At 43.1% G+C, this 23,656-nt stretch overlaps 4 protein-coding genes across 5 annotated transcripts; 3 read left to right on the plus strand and 1 right to left on the minus strand.

Moving 5' to 3' along the window:
- The first annotated feature begins 1,065 nt into the window (after positions 1 to 1,065).
- Positions 1,066 to 2,938, plus strand: LOC124184371 (trypsin-1-like). Its single transcript, XM_046573993.1, has 5 exons — positions 1,066 to 1,119; positions 1,457 to 1,631; positions 1,994 to 2,129; positions 2,260 to 2,367; positions 2,442 to 2,938. Exons 1-5 carry the CDS (start codon positions 1,071 to 1,073, stop codon positions 2,739 to 2,741), a joined length of 768 nt encoding a protein of 255 aa, XP_046429949.1. The 5' UTR covers positions 1,066 to 1,070; the 3' UTR covers positions 2,742 to 2,938.
- A 259-nt stretch (positions 2,939 to 3,197) lies between these two features.
- On the plus strand, positions 3,198 to 5,208 carry LOC124184373 (trypsin-1-like). Its single transcript, XM_046573994.1, has 7 exons — positions 3,198 to 3,324; positions 3,400 to 3,452; positions 3,530 to 3,618; positions 3,694 to 3,832; positions 3,892 to 4,005; positions 4,110 to 4,256; positions 4,351 to 5,208. The coding sequence occupies exons 1-7, from the start codon at positions 3,270 to 3,272 to the stop codon at positions 4,504 to 4,506; spliced, it is 753 nt and encodes a 250-aa protein (XP_046429950.1). The 5' UTR covers positions 3,198 to 3,269; the 3' UTR covers positions 4,507 to 5,208.
- Positions 5,209 to 5,242: 34 nt separating this feature from the next.
- Positions 5,243 to 13,710, minus strand: LOC124184794 (transmembrane protease serine 9-like). Its single transcript, XM_046574895.1, has 13 exons — positions 13,513 to 13,710; positions 13,220 to 13,302; positions 10,482 to 10,570; positions 9,152 to 9,293; positions 8,967 to 9,080; positions 8,745 to 8,894; positions 8,328 to 8,469; positions 6,941 to 7,039; positions 6,733 to 6,797; positions 6,450 to 6,538; positions 6,236 to 6,374; positions 5,812 to 6,075; positions 5,243 to 5,608 (listed from the first exon to the last, which is right to left on the minus strand). The coding sequence occupies exons 1-13, from the start codon at positions 13,559 to 13,561 to the stop codon at positions 5,462 to 5,464; spliced, it is 1,572 nt and encodes a 523-aa protein (XP_046430851.1). The 5' UTR covers positions 13,562 to 13,710; the 3' UTR covers positions 5,243 to 5,461.
- Positions 13,711 to 17,855: 4,145 nt separating this feature from the next.
- LOC124184370 (trypsin-like) lies at positions 17,856 to 20,271 on the plus strand. 2 transcript variants are annotated; one of them, XM_046573991.1, is made up of 7 exons: positions 17,856 to 17,939; positions 18,055 to 18,161; positions 18,245 to 18,354; positions 18,691 to 18,829; positions 18,913 to 19,026; positions 19,122 to 19,302; positions 19,378 to 20,271. In XM_046573991.1, the coding sequence occupies exons 1-7, from the start codon at positions 17,876 to 17,878 to the stop codon at positions 19,542 to 19,544; spliced, it is 882 nt and encodes a 293-aa protein (XP_046429947.1). In that variant the 5' UTR covers positions 17,856 to 17,875; the 3' UTR covers positions 19,545 to 20,271. The 2 variants fall into 2 exon arrangements, with proteins under 2 accessions (XP_046429947.1, XP_046429948.1); XM_046573992.1 differs by having other exon boundaries at positions 17,856 to 17,930.
- Positions 20,272 to 23,656: the final 3,385 nt, after the last annotated feature.

The raw sequence follows: 23,656 nt of genomic DNA on the forward strand, positions 1-23,656 counted from the left end.
TCTATCAAAGGGGCGATAATTAATTAGTAATTAAACAATAATATTGATGAAATTCCAGCCGCTACCGCCGCGCCACCCCTCCAGACGAAACTTTCGGAAACTCGTTTAAGTTCGCCTTCCCCTCTCCCAAATTCCGTCACCGCTATCCCGGAGCCAACTTCATCCAGTGCGTAACATCGGCCATGCCCTAGCTACACCAACGATCCTCGTCCTCCTCTTCGTAATCCTGACGGTCCAGGCCGGCTGCAAAAAAGTTCATCCGAGGCACGGGACGCTAGGTAATGGAATTAGAATTAACCGGGGAGGCAAATAACCTATCGGATCTGGTTAAAAACTGTGTCGGCTCAAGTTCGAGCCGGTAGATACAATCCGGCCGAGTTTCAGCGAGCAGCTGCAAACTTGCCTCTTGCCGAAATCTAATGGATCGATGATCAGACGCTTCTTTCAACCCAAAAAAGCTCACAACTCTGTGCTAACTATTCGGTGAATTTTATTTTTCTGTACGGTCACTTTGACTAATTATTTGGCAAAGTTTAGACCGTGAATTTGAAAAATTTTGACATTTCTAGCGAGAATATTGAGAATTAATCGAAATCACGTATTATGTGGAAATCACGTAGACGCCGCGATTGAAAAGTGACCCACATAGATAAGATAAGATGTCACAATATGCGCTTTATAGAATACGGAATTTCATTATAATCTGTCCCGGTGGCTTCTTTTCACTTTATCAACAACGGAACCAGATCGCGTTACCGCGATAATATTTACCCAGCGGAATTAAAAACGCGCCGGACAAAACAACGAAGATAAATACGTCATCGTCTCAGGACAGACATACTACTTTGACTGCCGGCTTTTTATGGTTTTCAGAAAATTGCGCAAATTGATAGATAAGTGGCACTCGAATATTGGTTACAGGCTTTAGCCTCGAGTGATTTTAGAGAGTTTGCATTCTGAATGACGAAGAAAGAGAACACGTTGCTTAAAAAAGTAGATAAAATCAAACTAGATTATCGGCTGCGTATATAAGCAAGAATTGCAACGTGACTGAACTAGAAACTCCTAAAATGTTTCAACTCGCTGTCATCTGCGCGCTTCTCGTTACCTGCGGCCTGGGTAAGTGACTCGATAAGAAATTCGCTGAAATAAATCGTAAGCCAAATTGAGCGCAATTTTCACCGTGAGCTGCATACAAAAAAAAGAAATTATTCGATTCACCAAGTACGCCGATCACACATGGCGAACCCAATGATTTATTAAATAAAATAAATTTGGTTCTATCGTAAGAACACAAATTATTGTACTTACCAGCCTTTCGTTGATTCGAAAGCCATTTCTTCGAATTGCAGAAATACGTTTTTAAATACATCACCGCATTTGCTAAATTCAGTAAATCCTTTCTCCGTGTGACGGATCGATCGATGAACAACTGATGAAAATTACTCTGCTTCAGGATCCCCGGCATCGTGGCGGAAGCCGCGACTACTCGACGGGCGAATCGTCGGCGGTGTTGACGCGAAGATCGAGGATCATCCATACCAATTGTCGTTCCAGCAATACGGGCAGCATTTTTGCGGAGCAGCGATGATCAGTTCTAAATGGGCCATCACCGCCGCTCACTGTATCGGGTAAATTCCTGTGCTGCTGTGTTAATTAACCGCCATTTGTATCAGTAGCCTCGCGGTGTTGTTATTGTCTTGTTATTCTACTCAAGCCACGCAGCGATACATACCTACGAGTCGGTCTTCCTCGTTATCGCGTAATTACCGCCAGAACACGGGAACCAAATTACACATAACGAATACCGTTACCGATATGAATAGTCGATAATTAATGCGGGAAGTATCGATCAATTATGATCGGTAAACGCAGTCGATTTTAGAAGCACAGTTTTCACTGATCGACCAAATCATTGACACGTGTCGAAACGACATTGTCGCCTTACTCTGAACTGCCACGACATTAATTGATCCTTAAATTTTTTTATGAGGTCATCCACCAAGTACTATCGCGTAAGCGCCGGAAGCTCGAACAAATCCAATGGCACACAGTATGCGATTGCCAGCATGATTCGTCATCCCAAGTTCGACTCTTACGCCATTGATTTCGACCTAGCTCTTCTGGAGGTTCGTTAACACAAGCTGCGATTTGTTCATTATTTTATCTCCGAAACTCATTGTGCATTCAAATGTCGGTTTATCTTTTCTACTAACCTGAATCGCTAATTAAGCTTCAATTTTTCATCGAATTATCCAGCTCGATAGCGACGTCGAATTCCACGAAACCGTCCAGCCGGTTTCCCTACCTGATTCCGAAGTCGAGGCTGGCACCATTGTCAACGTGACCGGATGGGGAGCGCTCAGGGTGCGAAAAGGACACGTTCATTTTTTGTTCACCCAGAAATCACCGATCACCCTCAAACTGACTTCAATTTTCAGCAAGGCGGAAGCGCCGCAAGATCGCTGCAGAGGGTCAGCGTGCAAATAGTCCCCCGAGACTTGTGCGCCAAGGCCTATAAGCAGTTCAACGTTATAACTCAGAGGATGATATGCGCCGGCGACATGGCGGAGGGAGGCAAGGACTCCTGTCAGGGTGATTCAGGGGGTCCCCTGGTCGCGGACGGCATCCTCTACGGCATCGTGTCCTGGGGCTACGGCTGCGCAAAGCCTGGCTTTCCGGGCGTCTACACAAACGTGGCCGACTTTCGGGAATGGATCAGAGGAGAGACCGGTATCTGAGACGCGCGCGTCGAATCCAGTGCTCTTGACTGGATGAATTGCGGGATGTGACAACCTTCAGCTGTGATTTTGACGAATAGCAATATTATACAATACACATCTTAATATGTACGAAAACGAGGGTGGACGGAGATTATTTGTTGAATTTAAATAAAGCATGTAATGTAATATGAAAGCACCGGAACGTTGAAATATAATGTACGTTGCCCACACGCGATCATGACTATGAAATCCGTGTTATGCATCGGTGCGGGGAAATAATTTACGATACATCAAAAATGTCCGATAAAATACGAGCACTTACTCGGACTGGCGTGTGTGCGTCCCGGTAATGGATGTTCTTTGTAACGGTCAAGAATATCGTCCGTCATTTGCGCGGAAAAATCCTTGGATTATAATATGGCAAAATTATCTATATTCGGTTTTCCTATCGTTGATCGGATGGGCTTTATGGATTAGAAGACACCCGGCTGGAAGCAAACTGGCTTCGAACAGTTAAACCGAAAACTCCGTTAATATAGGTTCACGATGTCCAACTCATTGTCAGAGCTCGTTCTCTCGATAATTGCTGTTCTGTTTTACGGTGTGTATACAACGTGTAATAAGACTGTCATTTTTCGGCCTCGTTTAATCAAATGTATAATTTTCATCCACCCAGGCATCGCCTTCGCGAATTCCGAGAGTGCGGACATATCGGAGTATCCCTATCACGTGAGTTGATTTTAATGCCAAACGAACCAAATTTTCGTTGCTAAAAAATTCTCAACTCGTTTCAAACATATTCCAAGGTTTCCGTCGAGTACAATAACTCTCACAGTTGTAGCGGCGCTTTGATAACCGAACTCTGGGTGGTGACAGTGGCTTCTTGTGTGCACCGGTACGTCAAATGAAACCCAGTGGCTCAATTATCTTTCAAGGTCAAGAGTGAAAACACCGTCAATTCTACTTCCAGAAATGGCGCGACGAATCTCACCGTCAGATTTGCAACGACGATTGCGTCAACTGGTGGAGAACAGTTGGAAGTCAGATCCGTCATCGTTCACCCGGACTTCGATTCGATCTCTTACGACTACGATATCGCCTTGTTGAAGGTGCGTATTGCTACATCCGAGAACGATTGAAAAATTCATTATCATCGCGGTGATTCCAGCTGCGTGTCCCGCTGCAATTCGGCGATGGTAAGCTGCCGATCGTGCTGCCTTCTTCGGAATATGAAATCGCCGATGAAACAGCCGCCAACGTAACGGGCTGGATCATGGACACGGTGAGGACCAGTAAGCTGTCAATTACAACCCGAGAAAGAACTAATCCATTCACGTCAGGCTTAGTTTTTTTAAATATCGCCAACACTGAACCGTCGCTTTTCAGCAAGGTAATCCAGCATCCCAGTTGACCGTGATTTCGACTCCAACGGTCAACCAAACGATCTGCAAATCCAGCCTACCTGCTTTCAAGGATCTTCTGGATTCGATGCTTTGCGCTGGACACATGAACGCAGACGCGGAGGTTTGTCAGGTGGGTTAAATCAGCTCGTCATTGTCGTTATTTCGAATTCTTGAGTCGAGTCGTTTGCTCGATCCTCATTTTACTCTACTTCTTGATAACAAAGGGAGACTTGGGAGCGCCGCTGGTGTACGAGGAGATTTTAGTCGGAATTTTGTCATACGGATTGGGTTGCACAGTTCCAACATTTCCGGCAGTCTACACGAGGATCGACAGTTTTGTCACATGGATCTTTGACCACACGGGGACTATAATTTATTGAATTGAGTGAGGGTGTCTTCCGGTGAATGTCGAAAATTACGGCATGTAGCTGCGGTGAAAATAAATATGTTTTTTCTTTCCTGCTGAAATCGTCAAGCCGGTGTAAACAATGTTACTTCGCAAACCGTACCCAATGAATTGAGGGATCAGAACAACGCAGAAAGAGCCCACCTAAACAAGCTTTTTACCCTATTTGAATTGATAGCAAAATTCATGAAATCTGTTCGGGGATTTTCGGTGCGTAGGATTTACATAAATTATAGTTAAACCGGATCACAGGGATCCGAATTCACCGCTGCACGCGAACATGCAGGAATGCATAGCGCGCCGTGCAGCGATGCAGGAAGCGCAACGATTTCCACAATTACAGGGCTCATAATTTCGCGGACTAATTCATATTCATTACGACCCGGCATTGGAATGAACTAATAATCAATTATTTCGTGTATCGTTGATCACTCGGCTAGCAATAACTTACACACGCCTACCCGTCAGATCCGCCTTTAATTCAATTATACACCAACTAATACCTTGTTCTGATTCACAGTCAATTAGTGCCGCGTTACGCTAATTGCAGAAAATGCACAGAGCGTGCAGAGTCTGCATATACCTCATACATAAACAATCCCTTGTCACTGCTGGACAAACTTACCAGTTAATTAATTAATCAAATCAGCTGCGTAAGTGGTTGAAAAATTACTTATCCATCGTGTATAAAATATCTAAAGTAACTCGATTGTTTTTTATTGATCATACAAAGCAACATACGCGATATAATGACAGATATGTACAGTTAAAATGTCTACAATGGTTGATAATCCCATCCCGGGAAAGCTGCGTCCAATGATTTGGTCGAGTACTGACGTTCCAAACTGCATCAATCCTCGAGGTCTAGATAAATGAGCCAAATAAATCGATCAGCAGTGGATTATGAAGTGAGATTCAGAGGCTTTTCATCACAGGTTTGTATTGTACTCGATCCAGTCGCGGAAGTATAACACTCTCGTATAAACTCCCGGATAAGACGGCAGAGCGCATCCAAATCCCCAAGACACGATACCGATCAATTTTCCATTGAGAACTATAGGACCGCCGCTGTCGCCCTGCACAGAAAAAAAAAACCACGCAAAATCTCAATTACTTCGCACGGTCTTGCAAATAGCAACGTTTGCCGATATCGCCTCGATACGTAACTCGTTCCATTCTTCAGCCCCGCCTTCGAAATGCGCGCGCATTTTTCGGAGGGCAAGGAGTGGGGAAGAATAATTCGGTTAACGAGTGAGGTGCTACTGTGTTTGTCGCTCACCTGACACGCGTCTCGGCCACCAGTATCAAGATGGCCGGCGCACAACATCCGCTCGGTGATCGGGTGTTCCACGTAGCTCTTGAGGCAATCGGCCCAGGCTATCAGCGGTAAGTCGACCTTCTGCAACCGCCTCGAGAGAGTTCCGGAGGACATCGTCGTTCCCCACCCGGTTACTGTAGCCACCTGACCGACCCGAAGAACTTGTGCCCTCGTGGCGAGAGCAATCGGAAGTGTGTGGCTATTGAACGCCAGCGGTCTGGTCAGCTGAACGGTCAATCAAAATGCCATTAGTCAACGATGCGAGTATTGACGGGAATTCCGACGCTTTAGTGTATTCCTGATTCTCGATTTCAATTTCTGTGATAATATACGTAATTCACTTAGGTCTACGGTATTGATCGATTCTTCGAAACCCGTTTCGTACCTCTACTGCCGCAATGTCGTAGTCAAGGGTGATCAAATCGAAGTTCTCGTTCACCAAAATACACGCCACGGAAGTCAGCCTTCCGCCGCTGTCGTAGTAAGAGGACCCCGTCCTGACCTTGAATACGGTGTGGCTGTAGCTGAAACGGCGACAATTCGATCGTGCAGTAATTAATTAAAGCAATTGTTGAAAAGTAATCATGAAAAGTACATACTTGCGGATGCAATGCGCGGCGGTCAGAATCCAAGTGTTACTGATGATTGAACCGCCACAGACGTGATGACCATTACGTTGCAAGGACGCCTAGAGATTAATCATACAATAAGGTAATTCCGGTTGAGATGGTTACAGGTAGAAGAAGGCCCACAGTATTAGCCCAATACAGCAAAGTACACGAGAAACTATACTGTGGACCATCACGCCCGGAATTACCCTGGAAGTAATCGATCGCGCGTAGTGTGGAGTGGGTGTTGATTTTTTATTTTCATATCTTTTACCTGGTAAGGATACTGCTCTATGGATGTGTAGCTTCCACCGACAATGCGACTGGCTTGTTCAGTGCCTGGATAAATGATACGATTAAAGTAAGCTCTGTGTGAATTTTTCAAGAGTTTTACGGTTGGCTGGTTTCACTGGAGTCTTGAAATTATGTGAATACTCTTTACACTAATGTTAAGGTAAGTTCTTACTCATAGTTGTGCATACCTTGAAGATAGCCGGTGTAACTGACAAGAAGTATGAAGCAGCGGACGATCATCGTCAGCTCGGTGAATAAACTATTTAGATACATCGTAACGGCGTTGTCTTTTAACGATGTGGATTTTCCAAATCAAGTATAAAATGCCCGTCAACGGCTTCCAGAGAAATAGGAAATTTCCACAAAATTATCGAAGACGATAATACATTCCGATCAAATTCATATTATTGCCCTAATTTGAATAAAGCTATATTAACATAATATTAAATATTTTTCCAAACTTTCTCGAATCCTGCACACAACTATTTCTATTTATTACAAGCAATTCATGTGCATTTTCACTTACGGAAGAATTATTTCTTCGTCATTAGTTTCACCATGTTTATTTTGCCGTATCATTGGAAAGGTCAGTGATCGAGCACAAGGCTATCAAATACTAACTCACGACGTCCAGAAGAGACAATTCAACGTTCAAGAGGATCAAACCACTGACTACACCGCACAGTAAGTACTATACTTCAAATATATTGAGCGTACGGTGGCACAACGGCACTTTTGATCCTTATCTGAATGTTTGTAGCGGTCACCGTAGGTAAGTAGAGTGAAAGTCTTCTATCGACAAGTTCAGTTACTCGACTTTATGGCTATCTTTCGGTACTGCAAACTGCAGTCTAGAGAACTCTCCGAAAAAAGATTTACAAAGTTTTTTCGTGTACCTTTTCCACCAAGTCTCATTGATACCAGGTCAATTTTTACAGTGATCTGAAAGTCAAGCGTAGTCTCAGCCACGAGCTTATCTTATGACTAAGATTTCATTATAACTGTCAGACAGTCTTATTCTTCGTGTATATTTATATATCAGGAGGCAAACACCCGCCGTTTGAATCATTTAGTATTCACAACATGCCGCAACGTTCAGCTACGCTCTCTCCCACCCAGTTTCTCAGCACTCAATTATTGTCCTAATTGTCAGTTGCTCTGTTTGACACTTTGCAATTTATAATCCTATGAACGAGAGCGAATCGCAGATATTTTCACACTTAACGGTAACGGTAAAAGTGCGCTGAATCGCAAATTAACAATCTGTGAAAGAAACTTCGGTACTGGATACTATTCTTGCATCACGAGAAGCAAAACCTTTGCTTATCTTTCGTAATTACATAGTAATGAAGCGAACTGTGCCGAGTCACTTTAATCTCATATTTTTTTCGTCTACGTTGTCTTCGACCGTTAGTTGCCAGTCGAATGATGTTGGTACGTAATCCTTAGGAGCAATTCAAAACGGAATTAAAACGGCAGAGCTGGGATAACATTGATTGGGCGATGTACCGATTGTATTCCAAATGTTCGATACAGAATACACAAATGTTCCCTGATATCGATGGCAGCCCTAAATACTGGCACGCTTTGTGATCCATTCTCGGATCGCAGAGACTCGCGTGTAAACCCCGGGATAACCAACGGTCGCGCATTCCGCTCCCCAGGAAACGATCCCGACCTGGATACCGTTGTAGACAAGTGGCCCTCCGGAATCACCCTGTACAGAAACGAGGCCACGTTCATTCAACAATTACTGAAGTAGCCCGCTAACATTTTAAAGAGAAGAATGACAGTACTGCCCGATAAGGCATAGCGATGACTCATGTTATCAAGTACAAAGGTATCGGTTGTTTTATCATAATTTTTTTTTTTTCTATCGACTTTGAAATCAGGTTGACATCTGGAACATTCCTAACCGTTTCGGCGAAAAGCAATTGGGTGCCTGAGACCCAAACAAAGAATACAAAATGAAAACATGGTTCCTTTGGTCACCTGACAAGTATCCATGGTACCGGTAGTGTAGCCAGCGCAGATCATTTGATCCGTGACGGTGTTCCGGTAAATATAAGTGGCTGAACAGGACGTCTGGCTGACGATTGGAACGGTCAAGTAAAGCAGAGTCTCCGAAAGCGTGCCTCCGTACTGTTGCAAAAACGGTGATATAATTGCTTTCGGAGCTTGATTTCGCGGTTAGAGGTGCTCTCCATTACTCACCGACGTTTTTCCCCATCCAGCCACTGTGCATTGTGTTCCAATATCTATGGTGTAGCTTGACGATGGCAGAGTGACCGTGGCTACTGTCGTGGACAATGCCAGAGCGGATGTCAACTGCAAGCAAAATACAGCGAGTAGAAAAGCGACGTTCGCGTTCACAGTTCACCTTTATCCAAAGTGCTCACCTGCATCAATCCAACGTCATAGTCGTAGCTGTCCTCGTCATAATATTCGTGGACGATCACCGAGGAGATTGAAGTGATCAAAGTCCCTCCGCTGCTTCTGTACGTGCTTCCAGCCCGGACATTCAACAGACTTGTGGTGAGTCTAAAATACACGGAAAAAAAAATTCTGTTCGGCGAGCTGTATTCTACAGCTCCAGTAACTATACGCACTCTACGGTCTATCTTGTAGTTACAGCAACTATATATTAGTCAGCTCTGATAGCTGCAAGTTGTTCAGCTCTCACAGCTGAATGGTTTTGCTCTAAGAGCTGTAAGTTGCGCTGTGCTCTGGTGCGTTGACATATTTCATAACCTTCAAATTTCATGAGTATGATTTAAATACAGTTGATAGATAATTGTTTAAATAGTCCATTCAAATATGTAAATGACACTGAATGAATAATGATAATAATGATGAAAAATAATACTAATAGCAATATAATTGTACTATTTAATAATAAGCGCTGTGAGCGGAGCCGAAAAATTCTGGTCTAGCTCTTCGAACGAAGCTGTTTAGCTGAGAGAGCTGAACAACGTACAGCTATGACAGCTGACTAACAGTCAGTTATACGAACCATGCAGTGCTCTTCCAATAACAGAACGTTTAGTTCGACGAACTGTTTACAAGTAACTATCTAATATTTAGTTCCACGAGCTGAATTTTTTTTTCCGTGTATGTAACAAACACAGAATGTTTTTACCATTTTATTCAGGGTTAGATGATTTGCTAGATTTAACAGCAGTCTAGATACACAGTGTGTGGTTTGCGACATCGCTGACAAAAAGTTGACCGTGAGGTTCAATTCCGGTAAATATCAAACACGAGCATTATACATATCTGTACATTTGCGATCTGAGCAGCTATCTACAGCTGCTGTCATGTTTTCTTGCAATGAAGGGTCATGTTTGGTTATTCAAGTATTCATATTTGGTTAGGCAAGTCGACAATCACGTTTTATGAGGACCCATCGATTTATCAACTACATTAAACGGTAACCGAGGAGGACAGAGACCCCTGAGTTACCTTCTAAATATTTTCACTAATCGATCAATTATGAATACGTGATAATTAAGAGACAGAATACAGTTTCTAAAGTTGATTGTTAAGAGATTGGAGGATTTCATCAATCACGAACATTACGTAAAACAGGAAAGCGTTTCGTTTTAGTAAAGCTGATAAAAAAGTACAGCACTGCTTAAAGACAAATACCGATTACGGTCTCATGAACGAGAACCACCGAATTACGGTAACTGAGGTTTTATATCTTGATTGAAAACCGCTGTTACAGACCCATCGATACAGTGCGCAGCAGTCAAGATCCATCGACTGCTTATCAGTGACCCACCGCAAACGTGTTCGTTGTTGTAAATAATCGACACCTACGCATATAAAGGCAGGAATATTTAATCTTCGTCGAAAATTACGAATCTTTCTGCAAATCGCGTAGGTATAGTAAGTGAGTGAAATGAATCTCCTTACCAAATACGGATGACTGGAAATGGTGGTCGAAGTTCCTCCCACGATTCTCGCTGGGATGGAACCGACCGCGATGATAAAGGTGAATAACAACACTGCTACGCGAAACATTGTTTAACCAGAACTGATGAAGTGTGTACGATATTCACCTTCGACATTGGTTTGCGATAAACGGAAGACGCTCGATAAACCTTTCCTGATTCTCCCTTTGATTAATCGGCGATGATGTTTTACCATTGTGATCGTTTAAACGAGTGCCTTATGTTCCGTGATAATCGCGAACGATTTCGCATCAGATTTATTCGTCATTCACGCGATAAGGTACGGCAGGTGGTTCGAGGTAGTCATTCAATAACGCCGCGACACCTTTTACACAATTACGTACAGCCCCGTTTGTTCTCAGGGATTTTTAAAACCACGGAGATAAAGCCGACTGTTATCGCGCAACTAAACGGGCAGAAAATTGAATTACCTGAAGGAGGATAATTTGAATTTTCACTCAACTTATTCGCCTCTGTGGTGATTAGCTGCCGTTGTCATGCTAAATTAAATACGTACAAGACCACCCCTCACCTCGACTCTTGAAACGCCTGAAACTCGTTAGGATTGAAACCGTACATAAAAATTCTTCATTGCCTCGTTATATCGTTTCGACGCGTCCTGATTCCGTCTTCCATGACCAAGATCCTCTTTTCGGTACTGATCAGTATATACTCACTCAGGCAGCACCAGATTAAAAAACGATTGCGGTCATCAAATCTCGGAATGAGGCTAGTGAATAATCACTTTTCGAACTAAGTTTCTTGTTTCGAATCCCTCCGCCACACAAAAATGATTGGTAGTACCAGCTGTTCGATTTTTGATACCTGACACTTGAAATGTTTAGCCTCTATTTATTATCCACCGTAAGAACAACTTATGAAAAATTTTATATACTTCTGAGAATCTGCAGTCATGCCGGTAAAAGAATGAGGCAATGATCATTGTTTAAAACCAGCTTCTGTTGCTCGATATAAAAAATAAATTCGTGACAATCTGCGTTGCGGTTGAAGGTGGTCCGGAGGCTAGTCAAAGTCCACTCCTGTTTGGTTGACCAACCACTCGCGGAATTCGGAGACTCGGCTGTAAACGCCAGGCTGATATGCCTGTGCGCATCCGTCACCCCAGGACACGATTCCGACGAGGATATTTCCGTAGAACAACGGACCGCCAGAGTCTCCCTGAAAGTCAATCGATGAGGCGTCATTTCAGAGTACGGTTCACCATTCATCGCCAACGTTTTACCTGACAGGCGTCCTTTCCTCCTTCGTCGTAAGCGGCGCAAATCATCCTGTCGGTGACGGGATTCGTGCTAGCATAGAGCTGGGCGCAGTAGGTGTTGTTCAAGACGGGCACCTCGACGACCTGGAGAACCGTCGGTAGGCTTCCGCCGGACTAAAGAAAGTCGAAAGGTAGCGGGATTAGCGTATCACCCCCAGCATTTTGAAAACGCGTAAAGTTTCAAGGGATGCGGATACTGACGGACAATCTTCCCCACCCTGATACCCCGACGAGGGTTCCGTCGGCCAGGGTGAAGTCCGAGGTCGGGATCTCGATCGGTTGGACGGTAGAGCTGAACTCGAACGGCAGCGTCACCTTTATCACCGCTATGTCGTAATCGTAGGTTGACGAGCTGTACGAACCGTGGTATGTGAAATAGGATATTGAGTATAGGGTTCCTCCCGAGTTACGGTACGAACTTCCGACTCTGATCTGCAGGTAGCTTGTCAGCGATGTCGAAAGCGTCGCGACGCAGTGAGCCGCCGTCGCCACGAAGTACTCCGTTATTATGGAACCGCCGCATCGGTGCGAGCTGAAGTACACCAGCGATATCTGCTCAATGAAAGGAAAGCCATTTTCTAGCCGTGAGATGAAATTTGTATTTTTTTTTTTTTTTTCTTCGTCCTGTTTGGGAAACTCGGGGAAAATTTGTAGAGTAATTTTTCTCAAAATTAACAAATATTCTTCTTATTTCTATCGAAATTTGTCAAAATTTGCCAAATTGTTTGCGTTACTTGTTCATGATTTACCGTGAATTTCTTATTGTTCATTTTCCTATGGAGGAATAAGTTAATAAAGCAATTTGCAGTGTCAAAACTGGGCGTTATACAGTTTCTTGTAAATACATGGTCGTTATCTTTCTTTTTGTTAACTGGTGTCAACACTCGCAGAACGCTTGTGTATTATCTCATCAAAGATAAGTGCAAGGTTTTTTAATAATCAGTATTATAAGCTTGTCGCAGTAAGCTCGTCGAACCTAATGAGAAAAAAAATACTATGAATTTTGCTGAATGTTTTTCATGATATTTTGATGGATTTTCACCCGAATAATAAGAGATATTTTTTATGCTCAGGAATGGCGATTACCTGTTTCAAAATTTTCCCGCAAAAGTTACGAGGTGTGCCTAACAGCTTTCTGTGAGGAAGCCGAAAAAAATTTTACTTGTAAAGAGTAATATAGAATAGCAACGAACAAAGCACGAAAGAATAATTTTTTTCTGTGAAATTCGAACCTGGTAAGGATGTTCTTCGATGGTTGTCGCTTCACCACCGACAATCCTGCCCTCCGAAAAGCGAGAGATACCGCCCTCCGCGCCTGAAAACGATGGATTAGACATTATGTGATAATTAAATGAGCAACAACCGTTTCTCGTATGGATTAATCGCACGCATTCAATTTATAGTTCAAAAGAATTTTTGGGAATATATTTTTGATTTGTTTTCGAGCCTGTTTGTATATCCACCATGAAACTTTAACTGCACACTGGTTTTATGAATGGTTATAAACGGTGTTCGATTCACTTACCGCAGGCGGCAAGCGCGAGAATTACACCCAGCAATAGTTCACGTTTCATCGCTTCCGGCGGTTGACAAATGGTAAATATCACGTATATCTATCCATACGAACCTTATCGCATCGAATTAATTGCCACATATAGCCAAACTGATAAAACCTACCGACTTGTTCGAGAAATTCTCCCGTCAGCTGGTGAGAGTCGAGTTATATCTTGATAAGGCACCAGCCGCATGTCTGGGAACACTGATGTTACTCAAGGTGCTCAATCACCGAGTTTGATCTCGATCGTTACCTCATTACCTATCAAGAACGAAAAAACAAAACGTCGGAGCAGACCCAGTGCAGAATATTCTAGGGATGGGAGGATCGGCAGATGTTTAAGAGGGTGTCCTGGTTGATTTTGACGTTGAGGAATGTATATACCTATGTATAATTACATATAATAATAATAACGCAGAAATACAGAAATGGCACAGATTCTACGAAATCGCAATAATAAATTCCTAGAATTCATACCATTTCTTTGTTTCTGCGTCGAATAAAAATGTGCTCGTGTATATTTTTGTTGAAAATTGTGTATGGAATGAGGCTGTTGAGCCTTTTTTCGCGTTGGAAATCCGCGGACTTCGATATTCGGAGACATATACACCAACGACGAAATCGACTAGGGCACCCCTTAAGCCCGGCCGATATCCGCCTAATTGCAATACCGATCCAATATCCTATTTCGCTAGATATTTTCAGAGGCACATATCAATATTTTGCAACATTTTATCTCGAGGGCATGTAAATAAAAACGAGCGTTCTCAGTTTGGTGAATATACCTGTACGTGCGGGGATTCGTTTTTGTGATTCCGCGACGAAGCTCTCGAGCTTCGATCGCTGAAACGGTGCTGATCCTCCATAACCTATTATAAACAACGAAGCTTGACTTTTGTGAGAAATAATATGAACCGAAACCCCAGTCAAATATTGCCTCAAGATAGATGTCAACGTTTCTTTGCCGCATTCTGAAACACGCGGGAAGCTCGGAAGACCAGCTTGTCTGTCGCGCAACCCTTCGAAATACGTTTAGCAAATCGTGATTTCAGCCTCAGGTGAATGAGGGTGCCGATGGATCGAATTTGCGGTATATTCGTCATTGAATACCTCCCAAGTACAATATCAATAATCCGTGCCCTTATGGGCCTTTAAAATTTTTCCACGGCGAATTGTATGGCCAAGAGCTAGAAGAGCCATGGATCTTCTGCACCTTAACTTGGTCCTTGATAAATGTACGTATATAGGTATATATTCTCGGTGAAGTGGCCACCAGATTTATATGCTAATGACACTTTAACCGAGGTCGCCATGCCAGCTACCCACATCCGAAATAATTCTCATTCACTTCTATTATTGGCATGTTTTACAGCACTCGGCACAATTCGATGCATAAATTGGTCAGTGGGAAAAAAAAGTGTACGGTATAACGAATCGCCATTTCCATATTTATTGTAGAATATATCGTGTTAAAAGGTGCATGCACCGTTCACATTTTCCTCCTTTGCGACCTTCTCTTCTATGCATGGGAAATTTCGGTCTCATAGAAACAAACAGTGGCTGACTATGCATACTTCGTAAATTGAACGGATGGATATGAAGAAGCATTCGGTGCTTTCGAAATTTTCCCATAATTACCTCGTAAAAAAGTGGTTGCAAACGCGAAGCCGCACTTTTGGTTGAACAAAAAAAAAAACGACAAAAGATAAAATCTGGAAGCGGATTCCAGAAAATATTTCAACAGGCGGGTGTATTCGAGCTCATTGTGTAGTTGCTTCGACACTATTTCACTTCGTCACGATTTAGGAAACTTCACCAGCAACATCCAATGAAAAGTGAATTGAAAAGAGAGAAGTCTGAAGGTGAATTGATAAACACGAACAATCAGCCTGTCGATGAGCCGAGCAGTAAATCAGGGAATATTCAGCGAGCGAGCAATTAACGACAATTACATTAGAGTGTTGACTGCCCCGATTTCATGCTGACAATTACAGGCTTGTAAACGAATTTTTGCACCCATAGAAGGATTACATGAGAAAAACTTGAAACTTCTAATCAGTGCTAATCGCCAATTCTTTGTTGGCTGGAATATGAAAACGTTGTACGAATCATCCAATTTGCTGGCAACACAGGCCTACTGAATTTAGGAATACGGCTGATAGGAAACTTGTCGGAGGATTCAATCCCGGCAAATATTGACCAAATATATACATGTATGCGTCTGTTCATGATCAGAACGTCTCTGTTACTCTCTGTCGGTGTGGGATATCGTGTTTTCTAAGAAACGATCATGTTCGTTTATTTATATATTTGGTTAAGGCAGTAGGCAATCGCATTTTATGGGTGGCTCATCGATTGCTCTTCTATATTCAATCGTAATCCGTAAGGATAGACACGCTTCGGACGGCGTGACTTTCAGTGGGGTGGATCAATGCGATACTATAATCATGGAGGAATTAAAGATAGTCATTAACAGGGGCTTAAACAGGTTTTCAGGTTAATTAAAAACGAACGGATACAGCATTCATCAGATATAACGCTACAAGGTAAAAAGAACTGAAATTGAAGCCTTCAACGATTGAGTGAAAATTACAGAAGACGTGAAATGTTTATAAAATGAAAATTTCATAGCAAATTTTTGGCAAAACATATTATATAATATCAGGAAAAACAAGGTCCATTAGCTCGTAAAATAAGCTCTGCGAAAAATGAACTGCTCAGCTACTCTTTTTACAGAAATGAATGAATCGCTCCCCGTAGACCAAGAATCCCGCGTCAAAATCCTGATTTAGTCTCGACTTAATGAAGTAGCGGATAAACAAGAAGACAATAAAAGATTCGGAATAAAGAGCCTTGGAAGTTCCCAATCGCAGATACTTGACAACGTTAATAATCGTACTGCTTGTCGCGACGTTTTACGACTGCTGGTTGATATTGACTTTTACATTATCGTTTATATACCGTCAAGAAGTACGATGACCATAATTGTTGTTCACCGCTTTGTTGTTCTGACAATTTTTTCGCGAATAACGGCGTTGCTCGCGCCTACCGTAAGGGGGGAGGGGGGTTCAGTTTGGACGGTCTAAAATTGCTACTTATATGCGCCGTGCCACCATCTTGTTATTAATTTCAATGAAAAAATTCTAAGACGTTCTTAAAACTATGAATAATAAAGCCCTCAAACTCAAATTGCTCCAAGTGTTCTCGCTTTCTTTAACAAAAAAAAAGAACTCTTAAAAGTAATGGACGTGATTTTAGACCGTCCAAGCTGTAGCCCCCCTCAATGTGCATCTGATCTGCGTCTGATTAAGGACGTAGGTATTCGTACAGAGCCAGACGGTGTCTATGCCTAATTCGTTGACGACGGTGGATGGAATGTTGAGTCAACGAACACGCATCACGGTCTTAAGTACAGATCTTTACTGAAGTGTTGATCGATATTTACGGCTGGATTATACGTCTAGAGGCATTATTTATGTCGCACGGTCGTCTCGCCGAACGTGACCGCCGACGCGTCAAGATTTAAAGCAATAAATAAGGCAGATCTATAAGCGTACACCAATGTTTGTTTTTCTATTCGTAAACCATTACATCCATTATTGATGCTTGATTACCGGCATTCGGGGATAACTTGCAGCTTATTGGCAAATACAACTTTTCTGAAGGCGCAATCATCCTCTCATAACTCAATTTTCCCCAAATCTCTAATTTCCTAATGGAATGTGAAATTAGATAAGTACACGGAAGCTTTCTAAGTTTCTAAATTACACATTGGGCCAAAGCTGCTTGTTAACCCATTTCCACTTATCCTCGCTCTTCGCACACTTTATTCTTCTCAAAGACGAAATACTCTTTTCGCTAGGTTTTAGATGGAGTAGCGCATTCAGTGTTGAACTGAGAACTCGAGAGTTTCATGCTTTCATGCTTTCAATTACGTAAAATGAGGGTAAAAAAAATCGCAACGAGACGGGCGCAAACTCAAAGCAATAGTGTACCCACCCACTCTAAAACGAAACAACACCAACAAAAGATCCCGTACTTCGTAAATGTAGGACAAACTGTGAAAAAAATCGCCTTTATGAACAGATTCGCGAGTACATAAGTATAACTCACTTGCGAGAGGATCAAGATTAGATATTTCTTTAATAATTTTACAACAGGGATATCACACGTGTCCGTTGCTTAATTTTGCTCGTCTTCTATAATATACAACCCAGGTATAATCTTCTCATCATCATCGTGACGAGTAGATAAAAGTGAGGAATTTATACGTGTACGTATTTACATAAATATGTGATCCTTCATCCGGGAAAAAATTTTGACAGTAGTCAACATGCTGCGCTACTTCACGCTAGTTAGCCTCCTGGCACTGTGTCGCGGATTTGAAAGTATAACAAGTGATTCTGAATAAAAATGTTTATTAGTGACGATATACGAATCGAATTACAATGATGCTTAGATCAATCAAATGAACCGTGAGAAATTTTTAAACCTCGGTATTTGCACTTGCAGCTTTTCCGGAAGGGTCGGTCGAACCATTACCTTTGAAAACCAATGACGCGCCGAAGTCGCGAATCGTTGGTGGCCAGACAACAACGATAGCAAATTATCCGTGGGCGGTGCGTTTGCAAGATTTCAAGTACCTAGTAAACGTCGAATTAATTACTTCGTTGGTTTTCAATTTCATTTTTATTCCTTTCAGGTTTCCCTGCAGCACGAATGGGAGGAATACACGTACGACACGATCCATTTTTGCGCCGGCACCATAATCAATAAAGACTGGATTCTGGCCACGGGAGTATGCGCTCTCATGTAAGAAGCAAACAATCGTTCAACAATTCACGCGCTAATTTTGTTCATTCGCCCGTTACAAGAATGGAAGAAAAAAAAAGAAACCCGTTTCGTTTCAACCGAATAAATATTCTCTTTTTTCGTTTACGGGTGAAAATAATCAATAAATTCACGCGCGGGCAATTTATCTCAGTTACATCGCAGGTGAAACTCGCTCAATTCCATCCCGTTGATTACAAGTCTGTAAACGAATGTTCGTATCCATATAATGCAGATTAATCAGCGAACCCCGTAGCTGCGTTCCGAATTGGATCAAACTTGGGGCTCGAATCACTGGCGACTATCCCTTTGTTGCAGGATAGAATCCGAGAACGTGACCATCAGAGTCGGCAGCGACTACTTCCACGAGGGAGGAACAGTTCACGAAATCGAATACGCCATCTTCCATCCTGAGTTCAACGAGACCACACAGGACTACGACCTGGCTTTGCTGAGGGTTAACTACCACAATTTTTACCTCGATTCTCCATGGCTTGAAAAGCTTTGCTTTCTATTCAAACGTATCTTATTCATCCTCAGTTAAACACCAGTCTGACGCTGTCCAACTCAGTTCAGGCAGTCAAGCTGCCGAGTCTGAACCAAAATTATCCAGAAGGAACAATTTTCTCGATGGCCAGTTGGGGTGCATCCGTCGTAAGTGAACCGTTCCAAACGTCATTCGTAAAAATTGCGAGGTGAGCGCGACTAACGCGTATCACAGGCTAACCAAAAACCACTTTGGCAAATAGTTTCTCGGCGACATGACTACCCAGCTACAGTACATAAGTCTTCCAACAATCACAACTGAGCTGTGCCAGACCGTGTACTTCGATCGCATAACCGATAGAATGTTCTGCTCGTACGAAGAGTACGTGGGAATGTGCATCGGGGATACAGGGGCGGCGGCGGTGGTGGACGGAGTCCTGATAGGCGAGTATTCCACCCACCCCCCTCACGACCAGCCGGCGAGAACCATAGCATGACGAGGTCGCTTTACTCCCGCAGGAATCGCGTCCTGGGACTACGCCTGTTCGTCCTACGGCTACCCTGGGGTCTATGCAAACGTCTCGGTGATGGTCGACTGGATTACGGAAGTCTCCTCATCCTCGTCGCCGGCTCCTCTCTTCTGCCTGGTGGCAGCCCTGGCGATTCTCCTGCGCTCCGAGGCGTAGTCCTCGGTCGATTTCAGGGTGAGAACGCGGCTTGTAATCCATCGCGGAGGAATGCTGCAGGACTATCCAGTCGCCTGCCAGTCTTCGTGGTCTGTTCAGACACTGGCTATAGTCGCTAATTCCCAACGGCTGAGGCGCTAATTCGTCGGACAGGTTCTCTCTGCTGCGGGTTAAGGATTCCTGCAGTATAATCCAGTTCCTGATCCTTCCGAGCGAGGACTGATTCATCGGGGGCGATGGGACTAGGAATAGGAAACCCGGCGGTGGCGGTGGCGTCTTAATCCGCAACTCGTCAGAATCCCTTTCGGTGAACTGATTCGAGACGACCGAGTCTCGAAATGATCCTGTTAAGTGTACACGCGATCTAATAACTTCTGACACTGATACTTCGACTTATTTCTGTCTTCTTCGGCTTTCCCTGATCCTCTCTGTCTGATTCTCCCTCGTTTCGTCCGCCCGGTTCAGCTGCAGCTACCTACCCCCTTTTTTTTTTGTTTTTGTCCACCTGAAGTCTTGCCGCGAAATCCCTTGTCAAGGTGTCGACGTTTGCTTCGAACGAACCCTTCTCTTCGAACCGACAATTTGGACGTTTGTCGGTGACCGACATGGAACATTTTTGTATCAAGTGAATCGGTGTTGTTTTATACCCTAATTTTATAATCTTCATATGTGCACGTGAACAATAAATACCCACATCAAGCCCGTCAGGGTTCGTGTGATACAACCACGCACGCTTTCGTCGTGTAAAACTCGTTAAAAATCACCAACCCATGCGAGATGATTGCACAGCGCATATTTGATTGATTAAAATCACGCTAATTTGCATCGATTTGCGCCGAGTTCCGCAGGAGCAACGGCAAAGATAATTCAGGACTGACGCAATCATCCGTAATGAAACGGATTGTCAATGAATTATTTTCAGTATCACGTGATCCGAAGTTCGGAAAATAGGCGAGGAAACTACGGGAGGAGATAAGGGAGAAAGGTGCGAGTTGGAAAATGGTGTGTCGGAAGTAAGTATGAAGGGGGAACGTTTATTGCTACTATTTGGCAAAGTCGAGGCAATATCTGCGACGTTGCAACGGGTGCAGTTATTAGTTGACTTAACCGTGTTCCGCGCGATGTTCACTATCATACCTCGGGCTACGTCGGTACGTGCAAAGCAGCTTGGGTACCGTACAATTCCATGCCGAGAGCGTACCATCGGCGTAAAATGGTTTGAAAATTCAGTTCCGCCGATGCAAGGGCGTGAGCTTTGGACTCGCGGAGTTTTCAGTATGGCGGAGAGGAAGAAGATGAAGGGGAGAAGGGAGAGGAACCGAACGAGGTACAGATATGAATTGTTCTTTCTTACGGGGCCGAGCCATTCTTCAAGTTTCCTTGGTGCCATAATTGAGTAATGCCTTGAAGCGTTCGGAGAGCGTGGTTCATTTTAAGAAGTGCCGTGACAAATTCCCAATTTGCTACCTTTATATATATATAATATATACATATATATGTATATTACTGCCGACATCCGTCACCGGCAGTGCTTTTCTTGAGAGTTTAACGCATAATAGATGAGGACATTAGTTAGGATTACCTGCGACAGGCTTTCATGAAAATTTGACGCCAATTTCGAGAAACGCGTGTCTCCTCATGCGTTTTTTTTTCTCATTTTCGCATACCCGTTTTTTCACCCGCTTCTCAAAGATTAATATCGTCCACCTAGCCTGTTCTATTATAGTCTCCCGGTGATATTTTAGACGGAACTTTATCTTGACGTCGTAGTCGGTATGATACAAGCAGTAATTGCAATCATAAATAAGCTGTATAATCTCTTGCAAGCTTTAACTACGCTAGTCCTACGATAGCGAAGATAATATCCGGACGTTCGTCTTACATTCGGTAAAACTTTGTCCCTTGTAAAATTCGTTGCAAGAAATTTTCACGAGACTATAATAATGCGCCGAGCATGATAAATCTGAATGGTTTTTCCCGTCTTAGGCAGTAGAAGAAGAGGAAGAAGAAGAAAATGGGAAAGAAAATAAATTTCGCCAACTTTCTTTTATCATTTTGTAAATTGCCCCGCAGCTCAGCGTGGCTCTGATTGAAATCGCGCCATTTACTGGCCTGCAAAAATTTCTCCAGATTATAAGAGCCGAGGCTGCCACTCACACTTTGCTCGCTCTTCATCCCCGTCAATGTTATCCCCGGTATTCCTTTTGTGAACCAATGCCGATATATTAATGCAATATGTATGCTCGGCTCTACACCGTTACATAAATCATAAGGCAGGCGGGGAGAATACCGTGGCTTTGAGTATAAGTGAAATGTGAGGTCGCTTGTCTAACCCTCTTAAAAAAATAGGAAGAGTAAGTAAGCAAATGAAAATACGTAACCTGCGAGAGGAAATATTCGATTCACTGATCTTGCTCATGCATAAATAACGATACAAGGGTGACTATACTTGTATACTTGAATAATGCAATCTTTCTCGTGGCTCGTGTAAGTAACTGTCTGGTACAAGTTCTGCTGCTTGTCGTATACATAATTCATAATCACAGGTTTGACTATGTTAGCGTACGACTGAAATACATATCCACAAATGCAACTTTCACGTCCAATTTGGTTGACCTCTTCTTCCTAGACGATAATGAAAGGAGTAAACATTCCACAATTCTTGATCTGTATATAATCCACGGTCGTATTTACAGAAGGCTTCCTCGATGCACAGAGGATGGTTATATCTCTCATTGTAACGAATATCCCTATGTCCGGAATAATTTTTTACCCTTGTGTGGATTTGAATACAGAGATGTTTATAGAGTGGTAAATGTTACGGTTTAATAATTCAATTGAATTTTTAAAAAACTAAGATAACGTGACGGTTCTGAATTATACTCGTGACTTTCAATTTGCGACATTTTCCATGGTTACTATTTTCCAAATAATATCAAGTTACACGCTGAATGTGTTGAGGTAAAACTTAAAGTTCACACGTTGACAGCGCAAACTTCAACCTAACACTGTGTCTGAAATCTGACGAAATGAGTATCGATTTTGACTTAAGGCCTGTTTCACAACAAAGTAAAAGGAAATTTCAGGCAGAATTACGGAATATAAGAAAAACCAGCAATGCCTGCCTCAAAATTGATTCAGCGAAGTTCGCAGAGCCGTGGGATGTAATTAAAAATGCGAAACTCAATCAACGCCGAAATCCAATCAACGTTCAATTAATTCCATTTGCAATTTAGTCGGTTTCAATGTTGAGATGCTCTATAGGTATAAAAGGTACCGACGCGTTTAGGCAGCTAGGCCTCCACCTGGACCAGGTAAATCTTCGAGTCGAACGGAAGCTGCTAATTTCCTGCCACGTCTCAAAATACTCACCTTGAAATAATTCAAACGACCCAGTTGCAAAAAACAAAAGCTTCTTGCGCACCCCAGTTCTCGTTTTAGTATGGGAGTGAGAACGAAGAGTGGCAAAAATAACTTGACGCATTGATACTGTATTTTCCTCGGAAACAAAAACAACAACCGTGAAACTATTTGCAAAAAATGAAAACTGTTCCGAACGAAATGTACACGTTGAAACTCGCCGCTGTTTCGGGGAAAACGCGCGGCGTTGAGGGGGAGATGCAGTTACAACATCCGTCGAGCAAACAGATGAAACACACTCCAGGGAAATTTTGGACGCGTGTCAACACTGCCATTCGCAAAAATGACACGCACAACCCGGCGCTGTGTTTGGGGTCGAATCGCGTGGGCATTCGATATCGCCGATGGCTCGAAGAGTCCAAAGTGATTAACCCGATGCTCGATTGACGAGTGGAAAGAAGCAAAAAGCTGTCTGTGAATGGCAAAGGTCGGGTTAGTTTGAACCGGAAATTACGAACCGTGACCTTTTCGAACGACAGTAATATCTAGTCGGATGTCTTTAATGCGGCTTCCAAAAGCTCGAAAATTTGCGTACAAGGTATGCCCACGGGAAGGACGACTGCAGCCGATGAAGCGTAGTGGAGTACAGAGCGCGGGGTCGATTTCGGGTAGGAAGTCGATACGGAAGAATCGGAGATAAGCCGAGCCTCGGCCGTCCCGAGGCATGAATGCGGAGGCGAGAGCCGTGAATT

This window comes from Neodiprion fabricii, chromosome 6 (genome assembly GCF_021155785.1).
Source record: "Neodiprion fabricii isolate iyNeoFabr1 chromosome 6, iyNeoFabr1.1, whole genome shotgun sequence".
Lineage (NCBI taxonomy): Eukaryota > Metazoa > Arthropoda > Insecta > Hymenoptera > Diprionidae > Neodiprion > Neodiprion fabricii.